The 21,975-nt window shown below is 61.2% G+C and overlaps 3 protein-coding genes across 4 annotated transcripts; all 3 read left to right on the forward strand.

The window, feature by feature from the left end:
* Positions 1-481: 481 nt before the first annotated feature.
* Positions 482-2,170, forward strand: S100A13 (S100 calcium binding protein A13). Of its 2 annotated transcripts, none has more exons than XM_019556744.1 (3): positions 482-567; positions 1,338-1,553; positions 1,965-2,170. In XM_019556744.1, the coding sequence occupies exons 2-3, from the start codon at positions 1,401-1,403 to the stop codon at positions 2,100-2,102; spliced, it is 291 nt and encodes a 96-aa protein (XP_019412289.1). In that variant the 5' UTR covers positions 482-567; positions 1,338-1,400; the 3' UTR covers positions 2,103-2,170. The 2 variants fall into 2 exon arrangements, with proteins under 2 accessions (XP_019412289.1, XP_019412288.1); XM_019556743.1 differs by lacking the exon at positions 482-567 and adding an exon at positions 588-716.
* Positions 2,171-4,056: 1,886 nt separating this feature from the next.
* S100A14 (S100 calcium binding protein A14) lies at positions 4,057-7,140 on the forward strand. The gene is made up of 4 exons (XM_019556764.1): positions 4,057-4,165; positions 4,421-4,612; positions 5,674-5,820; positions 6,065-7,140. The coding sequence occupies exons 2-4, from the start codon at positions 4,583-4,585 to the stop codon at positions 6,182-6,184; spliced, it is 297 nt and encodes a 98-aa protein (XP_019412309.1). The 5' UTR covers positions 4,057-4,165; positions 4,421-4,582; the 3' UTR covers positions 6,185-7,140.
* A 2,284-nt stretch (positions 7,141-9,424) lies between these two features.
* Positions 9,425-14,483, forward strand: S100A16 (S100 calcium binding protein A16). Its single transcript, XM_019556719.1, has 4 exons — positions 9,425-9,457; positions 11,397-11,516; positions 13,659-13,838; positions 14,081-14,483. The coding sequence occupies exons 1-4, from the start codon at positions 9,425-9,427 to the stop codon at positions 14,243-14,245; spliced, it is 498 nt and encodes a 165-aa protein (XP_019412264.1). The 3' UTR covers positions 14,246-14,483.
* The last annotated feature ends 7,492 nt before the right edge of the window (positions 14,484-21,975 follow it).

Below are 21,975 nucleotides of genomic sequence, written 5' to 3' on the forward strand. Positions count from 1 at the left end.
TCCCTGCACCATACACGTGCATGTATGCACACACAGGCTGCATGCACATGCACATACATACATGCACCCAGGCTGGCTTGTCCCCAAGCTGTCCTGCCCATGGCAGGCTCCTCCTGTGTCTCCCGCTCAGCTGCCCCCATCCCTGTTACCCTGTTACAGCCCAAGGGACGCCTGTGCCAGGCGTCAGGGGGACCCTTCCGACTGCGAACTCCAGTACTGTCCACCCCTATGAGGCCAGAGCTGGGGTACACAAGGGGTAGCCAAGGCCAAGGTCCCCATGTAGCCCATGGGGAAAGAGGGGTGCCGGGCAGGACTGTGGGGATGTCTTGCATTTGTTATGAGTGTGGTGAGGCGCAAGTGGGGCAGAGGCTACATGTCTGTTAGTCTTGGCCGCTGCCCCGCTCCTTCTCGGCTCGGACCAGTTTCCTGGATCACTTCCACCGGGGCTGGAGCCGGGATCCGCCCAGGGGGAGCTGAACCGAGCTGCACAGACAGCCCTTTGAGCCCCGGTGCCCGCAGTGGCAGTGCCAAACCTGGCAGCCGTGCACAGAGCTGGGGAGGTGGCTGGTGAGGGGGGGTGAAGGGGTAGGCGGTGTCAGGGAAACCCTACACTGCTGTGGTGGGGAGAGCTCTGCCCCTCCCGGGCTGGAGTATAAAGCCCTCGTGGGGGCACGCGGCCGCCCTGTCCTCCGCCTCCTGCCCCGCAGCACAGCAGGGTAAGTGCTGGCCTGGCCCCTTGCCCCGGGGCCAGGCTTTCTGCTTGCAACTGCAGCACTGGGGCCTGCAGCCATGCAACGGTGCAGAGGGAGGGGCAGGGCTGGGGATCAGTACCTCACCCCAACCCCGCCCAGCTCTGGGTGCCGGCGGCCTCTCCTGTACCCACCCGCGTGCCCAGGCCGTGCCAGGAGAGGGGTGGGATGCAGGGCGAGGGCGCTTTCTAGGCTGGTTCTGTCCCTTGCCATCACCTGCCCCCATCTCAGCACCCGGGTGCTGGCCCGGGGGAGCGTGTTTGCAAGCCAAGGGTGGATCCACACCATCCCGTTGTGAGCAACAGGGTGGATCCAACTGAAACCTGCCAAACTCGCTGCGTGGAGCGTGTTGGGGGGGAGGTACCCAGGACCCCGGTGACAGGAGGAGGGAGCCTCGGCAGCTGCCCACTCGTCCCACTGTCTATCCAGCTTGCCGTCTGCCTGTGCACCCATTTTTATCCCTGCGTCTGTCTGTCCGTCTGTCCCACTATTTGTCTCTCTAGCCCTCCGGCTATCTGTCCATTGATTTCTCCACCCCTCTGTCCATCTGTCTGTCAATCTGAGCCTTGCACTCCTCTCTCTCTGCAGCATCCCGTGTTCCCTCCAGCTCGGCTCTCGTGCCACCAGCCCTCAGCTCCCCGCCCCGGCACCATGGCCACGGGGGAGCTGACGGAGTTGGAGACGGCCATTGAGAAGATTGTCTCTATCTTCTTCACCTACGCGGCCCGGGAGGGCCGGACAGGCACGCTGACAGCCGGCGAATTCAAGGAGTTGGTGCGGCTCCAGCTGCCCAACTTCATGAAGGTGCGGGGGGTGCAATGGGGCATGGGGCATGGGTGCTGGGGAGCTGGCCAGGCGCTGCTGGCCTGAGCTGTGTGTCCCCGGGGCCAGGGGGAAGGTGGCTGGGGCAGGGGGTTGTATCCATCCCCCTCCAGCTTTGGTGCAGGGAACTGCTTTAGAGAAACAATAATAATAGTAATAATAATACAAGCACGGGGAGATCTTATACCATGGCAGGGAGTCCCCTGCCCAGCTGCTCCAGCTATGAGGCATGCTGCCTTCTCAGGAGCAGGGCACAGGGAGGGGCTCTGCCTTGGTTGTGGCTGCCAGAGGACAGGGAGCTGTGTCCAGATGTGGAGATGGAGCGTGCTGCTCCTAGATGTGCCCAGGGGTGGGTAGCACCGTGTTGACCCGCTGCCCTCCTGTTTCCCCCAGGACGTTGGATCCCTGGACGAGAAGATGAGCAGCCTGGATGTGAACCGTGATGAGGAGCTCAAGTTCAGCGAGTACTGGCGACTCATTGGGGAGCTGGCCCGAGACATCAAGAGGGAGAAAACGAGCAAGAAGAAGTGACGGGGCAGGCCTGGGGGGCTCGCTCCAGTCTGTCAGCCATGGGGGCACGAATAAAGGTTCCCCTCTGAGTCTGGCGTTGCCTCAGTGCTTGGGGGATGGCAGAGGGGGCACTTGGCTCATGTACAACCCCATGCACACGCTGTCTCCAGCCTCCCAGCTGGGTCCACACCCAGCAGGATGAAACCAGCACCCAGAGGCCTCCAGCTGGGAGGGTGGGAGCAGGGGAGGGGGGCAGGTGTCTACCCCATGTCCCACGTCACCCCCAGGACACCAAGGAATGGGGCAGAAGTGCCTTGCCCAAGCTGGGAATAGGCCTTTTTTTTTTAAAGAAATTTTTATGTTCCAAGCCAAATCAAGTCCAAACCTGTGAGTCAGTCCAGAACCGTAAGTGGCCGTACAACCGGTAAACATCCTCCACCCTACCAGGGGCTTCAGATATTTCCAATTTTTTTGCCAAGCATCCTATGTGCAGGCCCAAGCCCAGAGGCTTGGGGTTTGGATGCCCCCCAAGTTTCACCTGCCCTCAGCCATATGTCTGCAGGAGCAAGCTAAGGAGGAGTCTCCCATTCTCATAAATTGAGCTTTAAGCCCCAGCACCTCAGCGGGTACTAAACCACACCAGAAGAACAGTTATTTCCAGGAGGCTTAAGGAAAACTGCCTTCTTGGACCCAGATACATGGTGTTTCCCCTGCCAGGACTTTTTTTTTTAAAGTTGTATCTGAGACCAAATCAGCCAGAACTAATTCCAAATCCAAGAGTCCAGAACCATAAGGGGCCCTACTATTGGCAAACATCCTCCATCCACACTCAGGGCTCCAGATGTTTCCCAAATCTTTGCTTGGCATCCCACTTGCAGGCCCCAGCCTGGAGGCTTGGGGTTCGGACGCCCCCGAGTTTTGCTTGCCCTCAGCCATAAGGCCCTGGAAACAAGCTAGGGAAGAGACTCCCAGTTCTATAAACTGGGCTTAAAGCCGCTGCACTTCAGTGGGTACCGAACCATGCCAGAAGAGCAGTTCTCTTGTGAGATGGTTCAGGAAAACTGCCTTTTTGGACACAGATACATGGTATTTGCTCTGCTAGGTCAAGAAGCCACTATGCTTGACCTGAGCCTTTGTGGCGAGTGCTGGATCTCATGCTCCAACCAGAGGCAGGGTACAACCCAGGTGTCCGGGCACTCCAGGACCATCCCTGTGCTGCTCAGCGCTGCGGGGGGAATGGCTGTCCAGCAGGCCCCTGCTCAGCCTTGTTGGCCTGTGGTCTCCAGCCACCCGCCCCAGGCCTGGGGCCAGCTGGGATGCAGGGCAGGCAGGAGGGAGAGGCTGGGGAGAAAAGCCCCATATCAGAAACCACAATCCAGCTCCCGCCCTGCTCCTCTACTCCCTCAACAACCCGCCCACTCCTGCTGGGATGTGGCGGGGGGGGGGTGTTATCACGACAGCAGTTTGAGTGTAACACACCCTCTTAAGGCTGGAAATGAAGGCACTTTCTCCCATGAAGACTCAGTGAGGCTCTCCACGCGGGGTCTGTCCCTGGGGAGGGTGCCAGGGGAGGATCAATGCCAAAGGGAGGCCGAGGCCACTGTTTTACACTTCTCGTAAAAGCACCAGCAGCATTGCCCAGGGAAGCACTGCTGCCAGGCTGGGCAAAGGGGCCAGCTCTGTCCTTCAGTGCTGTGCAGGGGCAGCTGGGGGTTGGGGGGACACTACCAAGCCCTTAACTGGGTCTTACATGTGTCGCCCTTCCTGGAGCTGACCCAGCCTGACCCTACTTAGCCAGCAGGAGCTGGTGCCCACTCAGCCCCTGCTGCGACAGGGGCAAGGTAGGGATGCGGGTGCAGGTCGGTGCAGACTGTCTCGTGTGCGCGGGTGGCTGCGAGGCCTGGGAACGGCCAACCCCCCTGGAAGTGGGTGGCGCCTGGCCCCACGCTGGACCCGTGCCAGGCAATGAAATGAGACACCTTGCACCATATCTGCGTGAGGTGTCTCCCACTCACCCCTCCCTGCGGTATAAAATCCCAGCGGGGGACACGGCCCTCCCCAGCCCAAAAGAGCCTTGGGAGCAGGTAAGTGGCTTGGGCTTTTCTTGGACTTCCCCGACCCTGGCTGGGGGGATCTGACCTACCCTCCGGCCCCCCCCAGCCTGGCCCTGCCCAGCCCAGCCCCTTAGGCTTTGCCCTAACACGTTGCGAGGGAGGGGTGCTGCGCCAAGCGGGACGTGTCTCGGCAGCTCCTGGCCTCCCTCGTGGAGCATCGGTGCTGGCTGGGGGGAGCCGGGAACGCATCGGGTCCTCACCCAGGCCCTGTCTCTCCTGCCCTAGGAACGCCCTGTGGGGGATACACAATCAGCTGCCGGCAGTGCCCCTGACGTCGTGACCCAGCACCCAGCACTGGACAACTCCACCTGACGCTCACCACTCTCCACAGCCCCGTGAAGGCGCAGCCACAGCAGGAGCCAGACCCCGGAGCCGGAGGCAGCCAGCATGGGCCAGTGCTGCTGCAAGAAGCGCAAGGTCAATGGATGCCAGAATTACTTTTGCTCTGTCCCTCTGCGGATGCCCGCTGTGTTTGGGCTGGTGGCCATGGAGAAGGGCGATCCTGCCTGGGCCTGGGGACAGGGGCTGGCGGATCGGCCGGAGTCCTTCCATGGGACGCCAGGATAGACCTGAATGTGGTGCCTGCTTGCAAATGGGCTGCCTCATCCAAAGCCTAATGAAACCAGCCCTGGGCTTCCCTGGGCTCTGGATCCAGCCCTCCCTCCAAGCCTGTGTGCTCTCGAGGGCCCCTTAAGCAAGCCAGGTGCAGGAGAGAGCAGTGAGGCCGGCACAGACAGGACTCAAGAGCCACTTGGGAGTCCAGGGAGGCTTTTCCAGCCCTGCCTGGGCTTGTGCTCGCTGTCCAGGGCTCTCCTGAAAGGTCTCATGTTAACGAGTGCCTTCACCAAGGGAATAGGAGACAGAGCTGGGAGCCTCCTGCTTTCCGTTCCCAAATGAGAGATCCTTTCCCAGGGTCTGGCTGGGAGCAGCATTTCCCGGAGAGGCTGGCGGTGCTGATTTTTTGGGGGCTGCTCCTACTGGAGAGGACCCAGTCGCAGGTAGCCAGTTGCAGGGAGCCAGCCCAGGCCAGAAGCTTTCCCCTTCAGCTGGGGGCTCTGCAGATGTGCCGTGGGATGCCGGAGGTCCCTCAGCCTCCAAAAAGGGGCTCAGGCCAGTGGAGAAGCTGGGCACCATACTCCTTGTGGGACCTGAAGCAGATTAGGAGGCTCAGGGCCATTCATAGCCATGCTTCAGGGCCTGAGCCGGTCAGCTCCGGGGGTCAGGAAGGAATGTGAACTCAGCAGGGTGCCCCAGTCCTCATGGACCATGGCAAGGCCCATTGTGCTGCTCCCTGGAGACCCTGGTGCCAGCCCTGGCAGGAGCAGGGAGGGGAGTTGATCCTACCCAGTTTCAGCATGCGTGGGATGGGGCTGGCAGGTTCCCTTCCCAGGCTGGGAACCGGCTCCCGGCATCCAGCCCTGCCCGGTCCCCTCCCTACGCCCCCGGTAACCATCTTCCGCTTCCGCCTCTGGCTCTAGGACTGCCAGGAGCTGACGAACGTGGAGCAGGCCATCGAGACTGTGATCAACCAGTTCCACTGCTACGCAGTAAAGGGGCGCAAGGAGTACCTCACCCCCAACGAGCTCAAGGAGCTGGTGGGGCAGAAGCTGCCGCATCTTGGGAATGTAAGGGCAGCGCGTGGCACCGCTCTGGGGCAGGGGGCAGCTCCTCGCCCTGAGATCCGGGGCAGGACCCTGGATTGGGCCCGGGGGGTGGAGGGACAGGATTTGGGTGCAGGGCCCTGGATTAGGGCCGGAGGGGTGGAGTTCAGGGTGAGGGGACAGGGCCGAGGTGCAGGGCCGTGAATTGGGGCCAGGACCTCCGTGGAGGCTATGCAAGAGCCACCTGACCGCCCCGTGTCCTCAATAGTGCATCGGCCCCTTGGAAGAGAAGATCGAGTGCGTGGGCGACCCCAGTGAGGCCCGACTGGAATTCGGCGAGTACTGGGACATCATGGGCGATGCCGCCAAGGGCTGCCAGAAGAAGTGAGGCACCGGCGAGCCCAGATCCGTGCTGCGGGGCCCCCCCATCCCGGCGCGCCAGAGACTGACCATCACTGGGGGCCGCAGCATGGAGGAGGACGCAGTGTTACATCTCCCTGGGACCCCCCTCCTCCCCCCGGCCCTGGAACCCGTTCTCCTCCCCCCGTCAGCCTAGAACCCGCTCCATCCAGGGCTGCTTGAGAACCTGCCTCCCCTTACTTGCTCTCGACCCCTTCCCGCTTTCGGGAGGGAGGGAGGTGCAGGGTTCCCCCCACTCCAGGACCCCTCCAGGGCCCTCCCCCAGCCATTTCCTTGGGGGGGGAGGGGTCTCACCTGCTGTGCTCCCTGGCCCCTTGGCTTGAGGGCCTTGGCAGTTCTGGGTTTCCACCTTTGAATCTGCTGTGGTTTGGCTCTTTTCCTCTGGCACCTGTGGGTCGAGGGGCTCTGGGATGGGTCAGTGACCCCTTCTTCCTGGGCAGTGCGGGGTTGTGCTCAGGGCTGGGTAGTGGAGGCTTTGCTGGCAGCGGGGGCATCCCCAGCTGGGGGAAGAGGGTGGGAAGGGCGGGCTCTGGGGTGGGATTCGGCCCAGCTGCTACCCCGGGACCCTGCTCCATGCTGAAAGGGTATCTGCCATTTCCGGGCTGCACTGAGTTGCACTGACTATGCAGGGCTTCCTGTCTCGGGGCCCCCTGTGCATGGGAGCCCCCAACCAGGGTGCACTGAGGGTGCCAACCTGGTTTGAATGCCGTGAATGCTTGGAGGTGTTAGTGTTATTGCTACTACTCCCCAGAGCTGTCTCTGGCATGGAGATGGGGGACAGAGGAGCCTTCCCACCCCTCCCCTGCCTCACTGCTGTCTGTCCGGGGTGGGGGCATGGGACCGGGGCTGGGTGGCGGTACATTATCATCCTGAGTTGCTTGCAAAAGTTTTTGTATAAATTAATAAAATTTAAATTGGAACGAGTCCCATGCAGGCCCCGGTGTATGTCTGTGCCCCTGGGTGATGGGGGGCTTGGGCGGCGGATGGGGGGAGAAGGGTATGTGCCCCCGGAGGGAGAGACGCGGCAGCTTGGTACGTGCGGGTCTCAAGGTGGGATGCCAGCTGGGCCCATTGCTGGTACCTTTCACTCTGGGTTCATCTGGGGGGGGCCATAAATGGGGGATGAAGGGAATAAACCGTCTGCCCCAACACTGCTACTCCTCTCCAGATCACCTGGCAGTGTGTTCCTGGCTCAGCCCCAAGCCCATCCAATATGGGGTATTAGGGAGGGGTCCTAGCTACAGCTTTGCTTTGCTGAAGCCGTCTGAGGCTGGTGTTTGGGTCTCTGGGCCTGGAGATGCCCATCTAGGGTTGCCAAGGTCTGTGGCTATGGGTGACCCTGTGGCAAAAACCCCTCTGCAGCATGTTCTCAAGCACCGAGTTCGTGACAGGGTGGATCAGGGACGGTGATTTTGGAGGAGGGGAGTGCATGCAGGAGAGCCTGGGGCATTTGCTCTGTCACTTCTCTGTTTGAGGGTGTTTTTTGGAGGGGAGAAACTCCCCCTCCCCAGACCACAACAGGACCTCCATAACCTCCTGGCCAGGGGCACAGGGACTCGGCCTGCTGTCTGGGGCTGCCGGCTGTCTTCTGTTCTCCGTGGGCTGCATTTCACAACGGGCATGACTATTTATTGTTGCTGCCATGGGAATGAACTAGAAGGAAAATAAAGTAGAAAGGTGTGGCATTGGTTTAATTATACAGACCCGGGATGTGTCAAGTGATTCCATGCAAGGACTGGCAGCCCCGATGCTTGGGTTGTCTTCCCATCGTATGATGTAATGGGGAGAGCCGTGTGTGTCAGGAGCGGGGAGACAGAGAGCCAGGACTCCTGGGTTTGCTTCCCAGAGCAGGGGTGGGAGAAATGATGCTAGGAGCGGCGTGGAAGCGGGGAAGGCCACGAGTCTGGCCCCTGGCGCCCTCTTCCCATCGGGCTGTTCCTCGGCGGCCATGCGTGGCTGGCTCTTGGAGTACTGCCCGGGTTACCTAAATATTTGTGGAACGCTTGGAGAACCCACAAACAAGTTTCCGGCCTGTCACAGGCAATCAACAGATCAGCCTGAGTCACCCCCAGTCAAGGTGCAGGCAGCTTTTGAGTCATGCTATCACCTTCCCCGTCCCCAGCACTGCTCAGTGCAGCATGGCTAGCTGCAATAGTTTCTCCCAAGTCTGCAATCAGTGGCCAGGACCACAGGGTTGGGTGTGCAGGGGCACGTGGGCAAAACCCTGCTCTGCCAGACCCACTGGGCACCCATGTTCCAGGGAGATGCCACGGATTTGGCCCTGGGTTTGGCCTAACCCTAACCCTAACCCTAACCCTAACCCTAAAGAAATTCTTCCGTATGTCCAGCCTGAAATGGTCTTGCATTAGTTTATGACCATTCGAACTCATCATCCCTTGGGGTGCTCTGGTGAACAAACGTTCCCCCAGATCCTGGTGGTCACCCCTGATAAACTTATAGGTGGCCATCAGATCACCCCTGAGCCTGCGCTTTTCCAGGCTAAAGAGTCCCATGGCTCTCAGCCTGTCGTCATGAGGTCTGCTTTCCTGACCTCTGATCATGCGCGTGGCTCTCCTCTGGACTCTCTCAAGCTTCTCCACATCCTTTTTGAATTGTGGAGCCAAAAACTGGACGCAGTACTCCAGCTGCGGCCTCACCAAGGCCGAGTACAAGGGGAGAATGATATCCCGGGATTTGCTCGAGAAGCATCTATGGATGCAAGCCAGTGTTTTGGTCGCTATTGGAGGTGTTTCAAGCACCTACATTGAACACCTTCAAGAGTAAATTGGATGCTTATCTTGCTGGGATCCTATGACCCCAGCTGACTTCCTGCCCTAGTGTCCAGCAGGGGGCTGGACTCGATGATCTTCCAAGGTCCCTTCCAGCCCTAGTGTCTATGAAATCTATGAAACCCTGCACATCCAACCCCAGGGTCCTGACCACCAGTTGCAGCTTCTGGGAAAAACTATTGCAGCTACCCATTCTGGACTGAACAGTGCTGGGGAGGGGGAAGGAGATACTGTGACCCAGAAGCTCAGGGACCCACGGGGCAGAGGTCTCGTGGCCGTGGGTCCTTGAACTCCTTGAACACCTGCTCCCAGTCTCCATCGAGTTGTGGCGGTGCTAACAGACCCTGGGGCCCAACTCCAACCTGCAGCCTGGTGACAGCCCACAGCTGCTTCCCACCCTTCCTGGACTGCCGCCGGACATGACTACCCAGGTGTGGCAGGAAGAGCCACGGGTACCAAGGTGGGAAGCTCATGACAAACACTGGGAACATGCATGCCCCGCCTGGCTTGTAAAAGAAACAGGCCTAGTGTGGTGATGATACCTGCCAGTCGCAGGAGTAATAAGCCCTGTGATTCAGGGCGGGAGCTGTTTGCCCATGGGGGGGCAGGCAGGGATTCCTGCCCTGTCCTGGCACCACCATGCGTGGCTGGGGCTGACCGGGCTGGGGGCAGGTCCAGGTGCCTCGACACTGGGATTACAACCCCCGCCATTGAGCAGCCAGACAAGAAAAATGGAGGGTTTGTCCCAGTGATAATCCCAGGGTCTTTGCCAGGGGGCTCAGCTAGTAAACGGCACCTGACCTATGATTCCCATGCGCCGGTGAATGACTGTCATCTAATTCCCTGTCTCATCTCTCTGGCATTTCAAAGGGAGGACAGGAGGGTGCAATTAACTGGGGTAATTGGGCTTAGTCGCCTAACTGCACAGGAGCCTGGCTGGGAGCTAGGAAGGAGATGGGTAGTTCGCGGTGTCAATTTGAAGTCAGGTAGAAAGCAGGGAAGATTTGCATCTTATAGGCCAACCAGAGTAGATACACACACATACACACAAATATATATAGAGAGATTATCTATCTGTCTATTTATACATCACAAGCTTTTGTGAGCTGAAGCTCACTTCATCAGCTGCTGCAATGGTAGCTAGGAGCAGCTAGCGGCCATCTGTGCTTGCAGTATCGAGGCTGCGATACAGATGTTTGGTAGGCAAGTGGGTCTGGCAGGGACCTTTCAAGGTCACTTCAGGTGCTTGTATATGTTTGTGACTTTATCTAGATCAATGTATTTGAATTTTTTTGTGTTCTGCAACGTATCACAATGATTCCATCCAGCCCAGGCCCCTGCTCGAGGCAGGATCAGCCTTGACTCTACCCACCCGGCCGTCCTGCTCTTGAAAGTTTCCCAGGATGGAGACTCCACCATGGCCTGTTCTGATGCCTGAGCACCCTCATGGTCAGAAAGCTCCTCCTCGCCTCCAACTTACATTTCCCCCACTGCAGCTCCAGGCCATTGGTCCTAGTCCCATCCCCTATGCCCATGGGGATGAACCCGTCTGTGTCCTGTCTGCAATGGCCCTTCAGGGATCTGAAGGCTGCGATCAACCCCACTTGGCCTTCTCTTCTCCAGGTTATATAACCACATCTTTTCTTGCCTCCCAACCCCCTAATTATTCCTGTTGCCCTGCACTGGACCCTTTCCAAACTGCCTAGGTCCTTCTTGCGGTGTGGGGCCCAAAACTGAATACAGGTCTCCATGTGAGGCCTCCCCCATGCTGAACCCAGAGGGGGAATGAATCTCCTCCATTGATATGCAAGCGGCACTCCTATTAATACAACCCAGGTCCAAAGTCTGCAGGCCTGGACCCTGGTTTCCCTTGGCCTGGTTCTCCCCGGTCCCATGGGGTCATGTGGAAGTGGGCTGAGCTGTGATCAGCTCTATGGGAAGCAGCGGAGTGGCCCAGTCTCTGGCGTCTGTAAGGAAGTCAAAGTCTGGCCCAAAGTCCTGCATCTCTGCCCTTCGTCTACCCAGGGCAGAGGAGCACCTGGCCTCTGGCTCTGGCTTCCTGAGCTGGACTCCATGTTTCCTGTTGACTCCAACATGAGCCAAGGCCATTTCCTTTCTCCACTGGCCGTGGCGGGGACCGTGGCGGATGGTGGTGCTGGGAGGGGCGGCAGGATGCGTCTCCCAGCCACTCCTGCCATTAATTCGGGGCTGCCCGAGGAGACCCCCAGAGCAGGGATGGGGACAGATGTCCTGGGGCGCTCATGGGGAAGTGGGCAGCCAAGGGGGCCGCGTGTTGCAACGGGTTGGCCTGGTGTTCCCATCGAGCTACTGGTGGCAGGCACGCCCCAAAAGTGTTGGCGTGGGCCCAGCAGGGCCGTGACTCTTTAAAAGCCAGGAGACCTCGTGATTCAGACGCAAGGTGCAGGCAAGTACGAGTCGCCTCTGCTGCCAAGCCGGGAGGAGCCAGTGCGGGACAGACAGACAGACGGAGAACACCACCGCACCGACGAGGTAGGGGCCCATGCAGCTCGGGGAGTCACCAGCTTCCCCAGCCCCTTTGCCTGTGGACTCCGGGGCTCTGGATTTGCACGGGACAGGTCGAGCCCAGCAGCCAGATGCCGGATCCTGAGCACCCAGATGTGTCAGCACAGGCCTCGTCGCACTGCTGCCGGGCGGTCTGCTCCTCCCAGGGGAGCCGGTGGCTGGCAGGGGAAGGAGCAGCTTGGGGATGGGCTGGAGAGGGGCTCACCTGGGCGTCCTGGTGCTGAGAGGCCAGGACCAGCTGTTGAGAAGCGGGAGCTGGGCAGGATGGAGGCCAGTGCAGGGGTGCAGGGTGGGGCCAAGCAGGCCGGGGCTGGCGGCCAGGAACCGGTCTGCCTTCCCCCGGGGAGCGGAGCAGCGAGCCCTGTCTTGCTGCATTTCACGCCCACACCAGGGAATTTGCACGGGCGGTGCGCCTGCGCCAGCCCCCACCCAATCGGGCCCAGGTGCATCTCTCCTGCATGCATAGGTGCTCCCTGCCACAGGCTGGGCTCTGCTGGAAGGGATGGGGCAGGGCCAGACAGCAGTTGCATGATGCTTTGGGGTCTCCCCCAACCACTGGCCAAGTTGCTTTGCCACCGCTCGTGGTCCCCTGGGCCTGCTGGCCTGTGCTGGTGGAGGGGTCTGCTAATGGCAGCCTGCGGCAACCCCCCTGCTGCCCCCAGAGCCACATCCCCGCATCTCACTGGGCAAAAGTAGCAGGGTGCCTAGATGTGCAGGGGAGCAGCAGCTGGGGACCGGAGCAGAGGGGGTGTCTGGAGATCCTCTCCAGTGGGGTAGGGGTCTGGGGGCACTGAGACAAGATGTGGGCAGGGCCTGGGCAAGCCCCAGTGCCAGCAGGGACCGGTGCTGCCTGCAGCAGGGGCCATGGACCCGAGTGCTACAAGGCCCATCCTGCTCTGGTCCCCCCTGTGTGAATCGGGCACCTCCACGGAGCGGTCATGGGGCAGTGCTGGATCTGGCCTGGTGGCTAAATCAGCCACCCTCTGTGGCACCAAGCAGACCCCCTGCCTGAAGTCGAGTGGGCAGGAAGAGCAGAGCCGAGCAGACGCTGCCCCTGTCCTTTGCATCCTGTTTCACGCAGAGACGCCTGGCTGGCCGCTGGTTCCTGCCTCCGGCACCTCCTGGTGTGGGAGCTCCGGGGCACTGGATATTGGGGGGAGCTTGGGCCTTTCCCCCAAAAGACAGGGCTGGCGGGGCCTGGAGAGAGGGGCTCCCCTTGCATTCATGTACGGCCACGCTGGCTTCTACTTGGAAGCCCTGGAGGGATCTGGGGGTGAGAGTCCAGCCCCAGCGGCACCAGGGAGCAGTGCCCTGACCCTGTGCTGAGGTGCTCGCTGCGTCCTGGCCACATCTCCATCTTTGCTGGCATCACTGGGGCCAGGCCCATGACATCTGGTGCCCAGTTGCCCCTTCTGTTCTGCCCTGGGGGCGCCACTGGAAGTGCCAGAGTGTGCAGCTGGGGTGTCACGATGCTGCATGGTCAGGTAATTGCACCCTGGATGCATTTCCGCCTCCCACGTCCTGCGCGCCGCGGGGGAGCCGCTGTGTTCCCTCCCCATGAATGCTGGGAATGGGGAACTGCTCCAGGGCGTAGCCTCACCCCGTGGGATAATGACTGTTCCTGTCAGCACCCCGTGGGTGTCAGGATGAGGTGGAACACAGTGGAGAGCTGCTGGGGGCGGGGGTCCTGGCATGGCAGCACTGAAGGGGGCTCCTAGCAGAGCCTTGCATGATCCTGGGACTCTGGGAGCTGGGGATGCATGTCGAGCATCCTGTCTCCAGGCCTGTAACGACCCCATTGCACCCAGGGCCAGTCCTACTCAGCAAGGGAGCTGATCTGTATTGGGCAGCAGCACTGGTGGCTGCAGGCAGGTCCGTACGGATGGAATACGGGCCTGGATCTGAGCTGACCCCAACCCTGTGAACAGGCCTGTGCACTCTCTAGCCCATGGTGAGCACACATGCCTTTGCACATGTGTGTGAGCATGACCTGTACGGTCCCCATGACGTCCTCTGGGTTCTGCTGCACCATCAGGACAGCGCCCGCCAGCCCCAGCACCCACCTGGACAGGCTGGGACATTCATGACATGGCCTCTTGCCCCCTCAAGGCCGGGATGACGAGCGTGCAGCAGCAGCACACGGATCTGGAGTGTGCCGTGGAGATGCTGGTGAAGAACTTCGAGAAGTACGCGGGCGGCGGGGGCTGCTGCTGCCGGAAGCAGCCGCGCCGCATCAGCAAGAAGGACTTCCGCAAGATGCTTACCCGTGAGCTCAACCACATGCTGACGGTGAGGCTGGGCAGGAGGACCACTGTGTGCATGCAAGGACGCTTGTGGCAATGCATGTGCATGTGTGTGTGACTGCAAGGGCGTGAGAAGCAGCTGGTGCTGGGCTGGCTGGGGGTGGGGGAGACCTGAAGCCTCCCTGGGTTGGGGATGTGGGTCTTGGTTTGGTCCCACCAGGCGGCACTGGACCCCGAACCCTGCCATGTTCTGGGTCCTGTGCGAACGGCTCTGCCCTGTCTCCCCAGGACACTGGGAACAAGCGCGCGGCCGACAAGCTGATTTGCGACCTGGACGAGAACAAGGATGGGCGCATCAGCTTCGAGGAGTACTGGACCCTGATTGGGGGCATCGCCAGCCCCATTGCCAGCCTCATCCGTCAGCAGGAACAAAGCATCAAGTTCTCCAAGTAGTGGCTCCCCAGAAGGCACCCCACAGCCCAGACCTCCCAGAGTCTCTGATCTTGTCCCCTTGGGCCATATTTGACCCCTTCCCAAGCCCCTCAGGTGCTGCCCTCCCATCCTCCCCTGGTGGCACCAGCCCCATGGGTCCTACAGGGCCTGTGGGTCATGCATGCTTGTCCCTTGCAACCTGGGATGGCTGGTGCCCAGGCCGGATTGAGCCGTTCCTGCAATAAAGGATGGAGGGCCAGCATGTCTGTGCTCCTTGCGACACACGAGGGTCTTGCTGGGGGCGTGAAGCTGGGGTGTGGGAAGCTTTTGCAGTGCAGACTCCTCTGGGGTGGAGGGTTGCAAGAAGGGGTTGGAATGGCACTGAAGGGCAGTTTCATTTCTCTCCAGCAGAGGGCAGCACTCACACACATGCACACGCATGTGCGCACTGCATGCTGGGGAGGCACAGTCCAGGCCCTGCTGTGGCGGAGTTCTGCCACGCGGTGTCAGCAAACACCAGGGTGGGGGGACATGGGTCCCTGCATCCCAGCGTCCCACACTCCTGCCTGGGGCTGGCTCAGCCCCTTGGCCCCCCCAGCCCAGAGCCATGGGGGGTCCCATCCAGCACCCATGGGGCTAATGGAGGGGGGTCCACATGTCCCTGTTTCCTGCCTCTCTCTGCTCAAACTGAGGCACGGTGCAGGGAAGCGACTGCCTTCAGGGAGCCGGTGGTAGAGTACCTGCAGCTGCTCTGAGGCAGAGACCCGAAGGGTCCTGCAGCTGGGCTTGTCCCTGGAGAAAGTGTGTGCAGGAGGGCGCGTGCACATGCATGGCCAGGGGCTGCCCCGTTCCCCCCAGGCACTGCAGTGGCAGTGGGGCCTCTGCTCCGAGCATAGCATGGGGCAGAGGCCAGGGGCCGGTTTGGGGGCACCAGGTCGATGGAGCTCAGGGAGGCGGGGGTGGTTCTTCCAGGGGGCAGGGCAGGGCATTGTTCGGCCTCCCACTCTGGATCTGCTGGAGGATATGCCCCCAGCCCCCATGCGGGAGTGGGGGGAGAGCAGGGGGCTGCCTGCTGGAATGGAGGGGTCGAGGGGTGGTTGAGGGGCATCAACAGAGCTGGGCTGGCAGCAGGCTACAAACTGGGGCAGAGCACTGGTGCATGCTTGAGTGCATGTGTGAATGTGAGGACATGCATGTGAAGGCATGTGCATGTGTATAGATTTCATAGACGTTAGGGCTGGAAGGGACCTTGGAGGATCATCGGGTCCAGCCCCCTGCCCCAGCGGCAGAAAGTCAGCTGGGGTCATAGGATCCCAGCAAGATAAGCATCCAGACGTTTCATAAAAGAGTCCAGAGTAGATGCTTGCACCAGCTCTGGAGGGAGTCTATTCCACGACACGTGCAAATGCACATGTACATAAGTGTGCATGTGAGGACGTGTGTGGATGCACATGCATGCGTGCAAATGTGTGTGCATGCATGTGAAGGCATGTGAATATGAATGCGCGTGTGCATGCGAGGACATGCAGGGAATGCGCGTACATGTGTATGAATGCATGTGTATATGTGTATATGTGTATATGTGTGTGAATGCACATGCATGTGTATAAACGTGTACATGTGGGGGCATGTGTGTGTATGCATGCACATATGTATAAATGCATGTGAGCATGCATGTGCCAGTGAGGACATGCGTGTGAATGGGTATGCATGCAAGGACATGTGTGTAAATGCATGCGTATGTGTGTGAATGCATGTGCACACCCCAAGAGATGGCCCTTCTCCTTCCCTGGCATGGCTCCCATGTTCACAGCTCCATTCTTCCAGTGCGTGGCGCGCGGCAGCCCCTCTGGCCCCCCCGCCACACACACACACACACACAGGGCAGGGAGAGGGGAGAGGAAGTGCTGGCAGGTGCCAGGGTGCAGCCGGTGACTCACTCGCGGCTTCTCTCCGGTTCTGCCAGTAAACAGCAACAGGCGCCCATGTAAACAGGAGCTCCCTGTAGATCCCACCTGGGGGGGGAGCAGGACTGACCCCAGGGCTATGCAGCGGGAGCAGTAGTGAGGCACCGAGGCCCGGGGGGCAATGGACCCCCCAGAATCGCTGTGCATTGGGCACCAGGCTTGATTCCCCCCACGGGCTCCCCGGCAGCAGCTGGAGGATCCATTTCCACACCGTGCCAGTTGGCGAGCAAAGGGCGTGGGCAAGGCTCTCCTGCTCGGGCGTTGCACCTGTATGAGACCCCAGAGCCTGGTGCGCATGGAGCCGGCAGCTGCCCAGGCACCGCAGGGACCCCGAGGACTGTGCCAAGTGTTTGGCCCCTCTGTTGGCATTGCCACCTGTGCCACACAGCCCATGGCAATGCTGCGGCTCCGAGGGACCCAGCGCTGGGGCTCAGCCCTGTCCCAGCCTGCCTGGATGGGCTCCTTCCCCTCTCTTGTCCCGCTGTGGCCTGTCCCAGGGAGCTGCCGCCACAAAGGGCAGGGGAAGCGCCAGACACTGGGCCCTTTATTTGCCTGGTGGCCTGAAGCGTGTGGCCAGCGCCAGGCTGGACCTCGGCCTCAGCGCGGCCACGGGGAGCCCAGCCCAGCCCCATCAGCGGCTTCGTGGGGCAGTGCAGAGGCTGGCGCCTATCTGTGCACAGCCAGCTCTTTTGTTCCCGCAGCCCCTGGCTTAGCCCCGGGACCCGCTGGGATGCTCAGCCCATCCTGGCTGCTGGCCAGCAGCCCCCACCGGGGATTTTCCACTGGGGAGGGAGCTGCGGTGACTCACAGCGCTGCGGTTACAGAGCCCCGCAGCCTGGTGCCAGAAAGAACAGCCCCAGGACTGGGCGGGTGGGGGGTTCTCTGGCTCCTGGGCTGTGTGTATGGGGGTGGTGTGAACTGAGTTTGCAGGGCCTCAGCCCTTTTCCCTGTACGGGGAGGGGGTGTGGCTGGATGAGGGGTTCCCTTGGGCTCTTTGGGGTGCCAGGACTTGGTCCTTGCAAACTCCCTGTGGGACCCAGGTGTCTGGGTGTGGCCTGGGAGCAGGGCATGGCTGGCAGGTTCCAGCCTTGGGCAGGGCACATCTGAAGGGAGGGAGACCCTTCCCCAGCCCGGCCACTCCCTGCTTGCCCATGGACCTCCCCCTGCGGCCCAGAGCCAAGGGATGAGTCAGGCTCTTGTGCCCCGCTCTGCTCCGGGCACCATGCCATGGACTGATGCCAGAGAGGCTGGGAAGCAGGAAGTGGCTTTGGGCCGGGTGTTGGATGGTGGGGAGGGGTGTGTGTGTGCAGCTGGTGAGCATTCAAACCCCTCGCATGTTCCTGGTGAGCATGCGAGCGCCTTGTCTGTATATGGTGAGTGTGCCAGCGTGCTACCTGTGCATGGTGAGCCTGTGAGCACACTTGACGTGCCCAGGGGGTGTGCAAGGGCACTGCATATGCACAAGTGTGCAAGCACATTGCTTACCATGTGGTCTGGGCCCCTGCTCTTGCCTGCCCATATGGGGCTGGGGGCTCTGAGTTCACAGGGGCCTCGATCTTCAAGGCTGAGCATCCTCCCTTCTCATGCCCCCGAGACCCTCGAGCCTCTCCGGCTGCTCCTGATGCAGGACCCCCCACCTCTGCCCCCCTGCTACCTTCCAGGATGCCCCAGCACCCCTCTCCTCCCCCTGCCTGCATTGCTCCAGCCCCTCTCAGCCCCACTCCTTGCCCAGCTGGGGCTGCCTCTGCAGGGTCCCGGCCCGATTGCCTGTGCTCTGATTGCCTCTGGGCCAGGTCTGATGCTCATAGCACCTGCCACAGCATTAAGCTGGATGGATGAACCTGCCCCGCAGACATGTCCCTGTGGCGCCCCACGCCCAGGCGCACCTGCCTGCTGCTGTGGGAATGGTTTCACCTGGGATGTGGTGGGGATAGAGACAGGACGGCTCTGGATGGGGCTGGGATGGGAGAGCCCCTGAAACCTGTGCCTGTCTGCTCGCTGCACGCGCCATTTGTGCACTGGCCCAGGTGGCTGGAAGCACCCGGGGACAGGGAACTGCCCCCAGCCTCCCAACAGCATTGCACCTCTGCCCTCAGCTCCCTCCTGGCTTGCAAAGGACTGCAGCGGGGTGGGAAGGTATCTTGCCTCTCCTGCACCCCGGTCCTTGGCATTTGCAGCTGGGCATCCTCCATCCATCGCCCTCATCCCAGAAGGGGTCAGGGCTAGGGGTGAACCTCAGAGTCCAGGCCTGGATCTCATTGCAAACTGCTGGATTCCCCTGGTGCAGGGGGGCTTGGTCGGGCAGGGGGGTCCCTTGGGCCGGGGGTGGGGTGGCACTGGCAACCTAAGTCTGCTTGTGGCAGAGCGGGGGGCAAATCCCACAGCTTCCCTGGGAAATGGAGATGCAAACCTGCTCCCATCCCATCTCTGGGGTTGCTGCAGGGCAGGAGTGATCCCCCCGGCCCAGATTCGGGGCCCAGGGCACTCTTGCACCAGCTCTGATCGTTCTCCCGACCCAGCAACCTGGGTTCATCCCTCGGCCCTGGGAGCCATCTGGGCTCTGCCCCCTAATCAAACAGCCGATCTGGTCCCTGCCAGTGCAAATAGGACAGGAGCAAACAATCGCGCCTTCCCCCAGGTTCAGAGCTGTGCAGCTCTGCCTGCCAAACTAGTCCTGGGTGCTTGGATCCTGGGAACAGGTGGGCAGGGCCTGCAGTGCGGATGGAGAGCTGCCAATGTGGACTCGGGTTCAGGAGCGGGTGAACGTGGTGCATATTGCTACTGGGTGCCCAGGTCCCCAGGCCTAGCCAAGCGCTGTCCGTGCCGTCCTGCCATGACCACAGTGGCTCTGAGCCCCTGGTGCTGGGCTCATGGGCTGTTGTCCCACCCCATGCTTTGCACCAGTACCCCCCGCCCCCATGCCCCCAGGTACCCTGACACAGGCAGGTGGCCATGGCCCAGCTCTGGGCAGCTCTGGGCTGTTTGAGAAGGGGCCGGCAATGAGGACCCCTGGCGCCACTAGGGGCTTGGAGAGACCCCCGTTGGGCAGCCCCAGGGGCTCGGACCCCTGCCCCATTGTGCTGCGACCTGCCACCGCTGCCCCCCCACTCTGGCAGGATGTGGGAAAGCGCGTCCTCGGTGCTGCCAGCTGGATGAGACCAGGCTTGCTCCTGGGACCTCGTGTGCTGGGGCGCAGGGTGGGCTGAGCCATGGTCCCCAGGCAGAATGGGGCTGCACTCGCACTGACATTCAGGTCTCCACAGGCCTGGCTGCACAGTGAGAAGCAGCTGCTTGCTCCCCCCCACCCCGGCCCTGCTGCTCGCTTCCCTTCTGCATGGCGGCATCCCCAGCCACACAGCTTTTATTTAATTGCATGTCAGGGTTTGCAGCTGCCTGGGGGGTGTTGGGACCTGCCCGGCTGGAGCCAGCTGTGCAGAGCCCCCTCCAGCTGTGCAGGGTATGAGCTGGGAGGACCCCTGCATGGGTGAGCTGAGGGATGGGGACCCTCGAGCTAGCACACAACAGGATCCCCACTGCCCACCAGCACTACTGCCGGGACCTGGAGTCCCCAGCTGGGAGGTGGTGACACTGACCCCAGCCCCATGGCACGGTGCTGGGCACTGCCTTCTCAGCTGTGTGCCCCCAGACCCCTCCCAGGGAGGTTGGGGGTCTGGTCCCTTTTGCCTCTGAGCAACCCCTGGGCCCTCGCAGCTCAGCTCCCTGCACCCACAAGGCCTTGGCCCAGCTCCGCACCCTCCTCCCACTCTCTTCCAGCCGGGAGCAGCAGGACTTTCCCCCACCTCGAAACCTCCCTCCTCAGCTCCATGTGAGTCATAGCCTGCGTGGGGCTGAGCGGGGCTGTTCCAGGAGGCAGCATGGCCTGCCACCTCCTCTGCACAGGTTGAACCCATTAAGACCAAGCCAGCCCAGGTGTGACTGGGGGAGAGCATCTGGCCTGCCCTGCCCTATGGGTCTTGGGTCCCTTCCCAGGGCAGTGGCAGCTGGGAGCGCTCTGCACTCTCCTTCTTGGAACAGGGGGGTTGGGGTGCAGAGCCTGGCACCCCCCAAGACGCTCCAGCATCGGGCATGTCTGGGATGGGTGAGGGCCTCCTATCTCATGTAGGGTCCAGGCCTCTTCTCTCCCTGGCAGCAGAGGCTTTGCATGGCCCCTCTGGCAGAAGGGCTGAGCTGTGCAGAGTCCTGGCTCTGGGCTAGCTTAGCAGCCAGCTCCATGCCAACCAAGCCCTGTGCCTGGGGTAATCAGGCCTGGAGCCAACTCTTTCCCTGCTAGCCCTGCAGAGCTCGGGGTGGGGGGACAAGGAGCCAGCTTGGTACAGCTCTGGGCCCATTCCCAGCCCTGTCTGCTGGAAGATCCTGCCTGCCCCTGGCTCTGGAGCTTGTCTTGACCCAGGCTTCAAGGATGCCAGGGTGCTGGGAGATGCCTCCAGGTTGTAGCACCTTTGCTTTCATGCCTGCAGTTTGCCCCGTGGCCTCCGATCCACCCTGGGCATCTCCAAGCATCATGGCTTCGCCCCATCCCGGCTTGCACCTATGCTCTGAGCTGGCCACGTTGCAGGAAGAAGGATGCAGATCAAAGTCATGCTGGGCCTGTGTGGACACCATCAGGGTTTGACCCCAGAGACCTGCCTATGGGGCTAATGGCAAAGACAGACCTGGGCGGGCAAGACCTTGTGGTCCCTGTGGTACAGGAGGTGGGTGTGGGGCTTGCTGTGAGGACTTCCCTGCTGCCGGGATGTGACTTCCCCAGGCTGCTGGAGCCTTTGGCAGGGCATCGAGCCTGTATCCCCTGCTCCAACCCCCACAGCCTGGTCCACCCAGCTCAGGGGGATGCTCTGGCACGTGACCGGGACTGTGGGGCCTGCGATGCTCAGTGGAAGAATACAGCCCAGGCCAGACCAGCATCTGGTTACACAACTCAGCGGCACCGCCCTCCCGCTGTTATGAAACGCGAGGCAGCTGCCTCCAATTTCAGTTAAAAAAAATGAAAAACCCCCCAGAACAGCAGCTCGGGCAGTATGCGTCATGGAGCTGCGGACGCTTCCCATTGCTTCATGCTAGCTGGGATTAACCCTCAGAGCAAATGCCTGTCCAGGATCGGGCCATTGCAGGGCAAGGCAGGCATTTCCCATGCAGCTGTGATTGAGCTGTCCTAGGGTTTCCTCTCCTGCGTGACCAGGGTAGGCGACGCGTGAATAGATGCCTTGGCTTGATGAGGCCCTTATCACTGTTTCATGGATCCTGGGCCGTTTCTCCCTGGAGCATCTCGGGGCAAAGGGCAGGGGAGGTGTGGGGCAGGGGTACGGATGTGTACTGGAGCCACCTGGACACATGGTGGGTTTATCTGATTTGGGGTGCTTTAGACAGAGAGGGGTAAGGGAGATCTCAGATGATGGCCATTGGCTCACCTGAGCAGCCATCTTACGCCACCTTGTCCCGTCATGCCCATGCATGTGTTCATCTACCCCATGCTCATCCACCCCCCATCTCACACCCCCACCTCTCTCCCACCAGGGATTGCAAAGACTCATTAAGCTCTGACTCCCCCAGTTCATCCCTAATTTTGTTTCCTGCTCTTGTCCAGGCTGTTCCTCTCCCTCCCCTGCCGATACACCCCATGGCCCGGTGCCAGCTGGTGCCCCTCATACCCAGCAGGGCGGTGGCTGCATCCGCCCATTCTTCTCTGCCCAAAATTGGGCCTGAGGGGAGGGCAGGACGCGGGGCCCAGGGCTCCCCAGCCCGTCGTAGCCAATGCCTGCCAGGATG

The sequence above is a fragment of the Crocodylus porosus genome, unplaced genomic scaffold (genome assembly GCF_001723895.1).
Source record: "Crocodylus porosus isolate Cpor-Errol unplaced genomic scaffold, CroPor_comp1, whole genome shotgun sequence".
In the NCBI taxonomy this organism is placed as follows: domain Eukaryota; kingdom Metazoa; phylum Chordata; order Crocodylia; family Crocodylidae; genus Crocodylus; species Crocodylus porosus.